The 6,161-nt window shown below is 30.7% G+C and overlaps 1 protein-coding gene across 1 annotated transcript; it reads left to right on the top strand.

Annotated features, from left to right (window-relative positions):
• Window positions 1–3,445: 3,445 nt before the first annotated feature.
• On the top strand, window positions 3,446–5,940 carry LOC145135914 (GABA transporter 1-like). Its single transcript, XM_079070107.1, has 7 exons — window positions 3,446–3,605; window positions 4,162–4,392; window positions 4,469–4,566; window positions 4,660–4,846; window positions 4,935–5,065; window positions 5,157–5,390; window positions 5,468–5,940. Exons 1-7 carry the CDS (start codon window positions 3,482–3,484, stop codon window positions 5,846–5,848), a joined length of 1,386 nt encoding a protein of 461 aa, XP_078926233.1. The 5' UTR covers window positions 3,446–3,481; the 3' UTR covers window positions 5,849–5,940.
• The last annotated feature ends 221 nt before the right edge of the window (window positions 5,941–6,161 follow it).

Here is a 6,161-nt window from a genome sequence, read left to right as displayed (position 1 = left end):
TAATATACATTTAAATTATAAGTTTTTGTAAAATATGTTATCGAGTTTCAAATCTTTAGTATACATTTAATTTTTTATATAAATTCGATAAATAAATATTAAACTCAATATTTATGATTAATTAATATAACTTTGTATAAAATAGGAAAGTAAAAATATTAAATATTATACTTAAACTATAATTAATAGATAAAAATAAACTGAAAATGTACAAAATAAAAAAAGAACTAAAATTGGCAACTTAAATTTTAACTTTAATTTTGGAGATATAAATAGTATTCATCCAAATATAGGAGAACATTCCTCAAATATAAGGAAATGCTATTTATATCTCAAAAAATAAAGATTGAAATAAGATAGAGTTGAAGAAGAATGAGAAAAGAAATGAAAAAAATAAAGTTTCAGGACAAGTAGAAGTTACTTTTATATTTCTTAAGATCTGAAAGATATTAGTCTCTCTCTCTCTCAATATTTAGTATCCCTTAGTATTTAATATGTAGAAAATAGAGAAAAATATGAAACAATATAGGTCGATGGTCTAGTCTACTATTGGTCTTGTAAATTATAATTGACAGAACATTCTTAAAGAGTTACATGTTTAGAAATCTTAAATACTTCATCTCTTTATTTATTTATTTATTTATTTATTTACTATTATCATTATTATTCTTATTTTTATGTTTTCTCCCTTTTCATAACGGCCGCTGATTCTTCCACATGAGGATTCTGATAAATTCACTGAAACTATAAGGGTATTGGCAACTATACCCTTATTCAAATTTGTAATGTATTTTCTTGTTTTATGGATCCTAATTATTCCTGAGCAAATTCCGCCCAATTATACAAAAGACATTCCATAGTTAGATTTTACCCCTTGTTTTTCTCATTGGTGCTTATTTAAACCATCATATTTTTCCTTTTTGACATTTCACCCCTCATTTTAATTCTTATTTTTTTTCTTCTTTAGTCATTTTTTAACAACCCGCACTTATTTTTAAAGAGCACTTATTTTTAAAGAGTTTATAAAAACACTATGATAAAACTATTATACAGTAAACTACTTACCAAGAAAAAAAAAACACAACTTCAAAGTCATACATATCAAATTAAATCACAATAAATGTTGTCTAACAAAAATATTCAAACTACTTATATGATATACCATCATTTGAAAATGCTAGATATATATTTAGATCAAGTAAGTTGCTCTCTAACCAATATTATCAAACACTTCATCGTTAATTTGGAAAAATACAAGTAGAATTAGACTTGAAGTTTTAGGTTTTTGTGATGATTCCACAATCTCAAATCTTAAAGGATCTCGTACGATAGAATTTATTCATCTTTCTTTTTTGCTTTTGGAGGTCTACCATTTGATCGACGAATTATGGTCCAAAGAATGTGTTGAATTTAGTTAAATGTTTCGTAATCATAGAAATACAAGTTAGAAAGTGAGAATAAAGTTTAGGAACTTTTAGATTACATGTGTTAATCCATATTTATTAGCCCTTATTTTACATGTTTTCATCCATATATCTTAGTCGTTTTTATAACTATATGCATTATTAATTTTAGCTATTGTATGTTATTTTGTGCTTTTAGTTTAGCAACTCTTTTGTTATTATTAATAACTTGTTTTATTTCTTACAAGTTGATTGCATTCCATGAGACAAACATTCTCACTTGATTAGTTGTTCAAATGTTTGTTATTCGGATTTAACGGAAACCGAACCAATTAAATCGACTCATTTAAAATCGAAAACGATTAAATCGAACCTTATTTGGTTTGGTTCGTTTGATATAGTGGAAGTCAAAAAATCAATCAAACCAAAAGGAACAAACTGATAATCGATTAATCCTGCCCAATAACGTCCCTAAGCATAATCAAGGAATTAATATTTTTTTTTGATATTTAGAATAAACAAAATCATAGTCGTCAATATTCACAAGAATCATAACCTCTTTAAAAAAGGGCCGGTGATATAAAAAAATAACCAAAAAAGAAAAAGAATAAAAAGTACTAAAATGAGGGGTGAAATATTAAAATAAATAAAATATGGTGGTTTAAATAAGGAGCGTAGAGGAAAAGAGGGTGATAAAGTATAAACTATCAATTAAATGTTTTTTGGTGGAATTGTCAGACGAATAATTAGACACCAAAATAAAAAGCAATACAAATTTAAATGAGGGTATAGTTGTCATATATTTATAATTTAAGTGGATTTATCAAAATGGTGAGTGGAAGAACCAACTCCCTTTTCATATGTTATGTTATTGCTAATTAATTTATTTAATATTATATTTATAACATAAATCAAACAGTTTATAACTGTTTTAGATATTTATTTGTTTACTAATTTACTAAATTTGGTATGAATATTTGTACGTTGTAATATTCACGGTGGAAAATTCATTTCCAGTAATGAATTGAATAAGGAACGGTTTGTGCAATATGACCACTGATCAATTTACAAAAGATCATTCAGAAAATATGTTAGATAATATTAGAAATGATGACACTTATATAAACCGATTCGTTAATCAAAATTTTTTGACCTGTTTATTTTGTCTTCACATTTAAGTTGGACACCCGTAAATTTAAATCATAGTTTCGCCACTGAATTATATTATCTATATTCACAATTGATGGATGAAGAAATATCATAGTCGATTTAAATTTGCCTTCCTGACTTCCTATATTTAAAACTAACAAATAAATTCAATTTTGCTATGTTAAACCGAGCTTTGGCAGTTAAGTTTTAAAGAAATATTCGGTTTTACTATTTGGTGTCTTTTGGGTTTATTCATTATGTAGAAGGTAAAACCAAAAAAACATGTCGGTATATATTGATAGGGGCATTGACTTCCTCCGACATTGGTCATGGGTTCAAGCCTTTTGGCTCATATAGTTCCCCTCAAAGCTTTGATTTTTAATTGAATGAAACACCTACACGTCAATCCAATCATCGCTTATGTGATTTTTAAATTCATATAATAATGTTTTATACATATTGTAATCCTAAAGATATAATAAATATTTTTAAAATACATTTAAATATATAAATACATTTTTTATACATATTTTGTTTTTATATATTTTTGGGCTAGTATCATAAAAAAATATTCGTTTTTATACTTCCGTTTTCAAGTCATGTGTAAGTGACCTATTGGTAACCATGTAACCTACTAATATGACAAAAATGAAAAAGAATTACGCAAACATCCAACTTTAATAAACCTAAAGGACACCGAATAGTAAAATCGAACATTTCTTGAAAACATATGAGCTTTTATGATATTAGCATTTCTCATTCATGTAATAAAATATTGATAAATTGACTGATTTCAAATAATTATTAAATGATATAAAGAAATAAATCAGGCCCAAACAATTCATGTCTATAAATTATAAGCCGACTTTGAAACCATCACTCCCACTCACCAGGCTTGACTTTGTTGTCTACAAAGAAGGTTTACTCTCATGGGGACGGTGTCTCCCACTGACAACAATCTATCTCCGCCGTACAATAAGGACTTTACAGCCGCCGGAGCTGCTGCCCCCAGGAAGCTTGATGCTGGAGCTCTCTTCGTTCTCAAGTCCGCAGGTATCTGTTTGGGGTTTTTTTGTAAGCACATGTCGTTGTTTATGAATTATGATGATTAACACCATGGTTTTTAACAAATGAAGTCCAAACTTTCGGATTAGTGTATATGTTATTTTTGCATCCTTTTATTTGTAAGATACAACAAATTACATAATTATTGCCCCTAATGAAAATTTTAATAATATGTTAAAACTCAGGACATAGAGGTGGACAAAGTGTATTTATCCTTGCACACACAAACTAAAAAAGCCTTGTTTTGTACCCATATATTTGTCAAAATTGATAAATAATAAATTTATCCAAGTCCTTTGAAAAATCAGCGGAAAAAAGTGTTGGGCTGATTACACCATTGACACATTTTTAAAACCGGGCTCGGTGTTAAATCTCTTTGTTTTGGACAAAAAAATATGTAATTGATATGATTATTGATAATATAATGTTAGTATACTTAATTTTATTCAAGTAAGGCTATAGCGTTTCTATCTTTGTATAATGTTTATTTCAAATTTATACAAATATGTGTATTACTTAAATACCTCAATATATTGTACTGTAGGATCATGGTTGCATTGTGGGTACCATTTGACAACCGCAATTGTAGCACCAGCACTACTAAGCCTACCCTTTGCACTAGCGTTGTTAGGGTGGGGACGTGGCATGGTGGTGCTGGCGCTTGCAGCAATCGTCACATTCTACTCCTACAACCTCCTCTCCTTAGTCTTGGAACACCATGCTGCACTCGGTCATCGCCAACTAAGATTCCGTGATATGGCCCACGATATTTTAGGTAACGAATTACAATTATACCCTCATGTAACTTCTATAAACGAGCATTCGACTAATCAACCTAATTCATTTTACAGGCCCAGGGTGGGGCCGGTACTACGTGGGCCCACTTCAGTTGGGCTCGTGCTACGGTGCTGTCATCGCTTGTATTCTTCTTGGAGGCCAGAGTCTCAAGGTTGGCTAACAACATTTTTTGTTTCAATTAATTTTTTAATTTTCTTTGTGTGTCAAATTTTCATAAACTAAACTTTTAAAATTTGTTTTGTAGTTTATATATTTATTGGCAATACCGGATGGGAGCATGCAATTATCTCATTTTATTGCAATATTTGGAAGCTTTACCCTAATTTTGGCTCAAATTCCATCTTTCCATTCTTTGAGGCACATAAACCTTGTCTCCCTCATCTTATGCTTTGCTTACTGTGCTTGCACAACTGTTGGCGCCATCTACATTGGTACAAAACCCTTAACCTAAGCCATGTATCTCATTTTATTTGTTTCTCGTGTTCTCCATTGATGTTGATAACGAAGAACTTTTTGCAGGGGATTCGAAGAAAGCGCCTCCGAAGAGTTATTCCTTGACCGGAGTTGGAATAAACCGAGTTTTCGGATTTTTCAATGCGATTTCGATCATCTGTACTACTTATGGAAATGGAATCATCCCGGAAATACATGTATATATTTGTAATTTCCTTTTTTCAATATATGCTTCTCATCAATCCCTACAATTTCAACACTAATAGTTCATATTTTATGTTAGAACAGGCGACAATAGCAGCGCCAGTGAAGGGGAAAATGTTCAAAGGGTTACTGGTGTGTTACACGGTTGTGATCTCGAACTATTTCAGCGTTGGGATTTCTGGGTATTGGGCATTCGGTAACAAAGTACAGAGCTCTGTTCTTCAAAATTTCATGGTGGGTTCAAACCCATTGTTGCCCAAATGGTTTCTTCTTATGACAAACTCCTTCACTGTTTTGCAAGTTGCAGCTTGTACATTGGTAGGTTCTCCATTAGACCTGTTGTCACTTGTACTTTTGAACAAAAAGTTAGATGTTAATAACTTTTGTTGATGCAGGTTTACTTGCAACCATCAAACGTGGTTTTTGAACGTAAATTTGCAGATCCTGAGAAGGGTCAGCTTTCTGTAAGAAACTTTGTGCCTCGATTGATATCAAGATCGTTATCTGTGATCATTGCGACAACTTTGGCTGCAATGTTGCCGTTTTTTGGAGATATAATGGCATTGTTTGGAGCATTTGGATGCATACCATTGGATTTCATTTTGCCTATGGTGTTTTATAACTTGACGTTTAAACCTTCCAAAAAAGGGGTAGTTTTTTGGGTGAATACTGTGATTGGTGTTGCATCAACGGGGCTATCGTTGATAGGGGCTGTGGCATCCGTACGACAAATTATTCTAGATGCTAGAACGTATCGTTTGTTTGCTAACATGTAAAACTGTGTTATACTTTGTATATGTATCGTTATAAATACAGATTAATTAAGTGATGAATATATAATAACGTTGTATTGAAGTTGAATATATGTATATTATTCAGCAGGAGAACCATTCGCTAGTATTCGTTAGTCAGGCCCAAGCCAAAGCCCAAATAAATACAGTTTATTCCATTGGAGAATGCTTTCACAGTTTCACTCGTTTTAGTCAATTAGACAAAATATATGGAAAACCTCCCGAGGGTTTTGGATTTTTGGTATATTGCTTTTGTATAAATAATAAACAAATATATATATATATATATATATATATA

The sequence above is a fragment of the Lactuca virosa genome, chromosome 9, assembly GCF_052849685.1.
Source record: "Lactuca virosa cultivar CGN04683 chromosome 9, Lactuca_virosa_CGN04683_v6, whole genome shotgun sequence".
NCBI classification, from domain to species: domain Eukaryota; kingdom Viridiplantae; phylum Streptophyta; class Magnoliopsida; order Asterales; family Asteraceae; genus Lactuca; species Lactuca virosa.
This window is presented reverse-complemented; position numbering and strand designations above follow the sequence as displayed.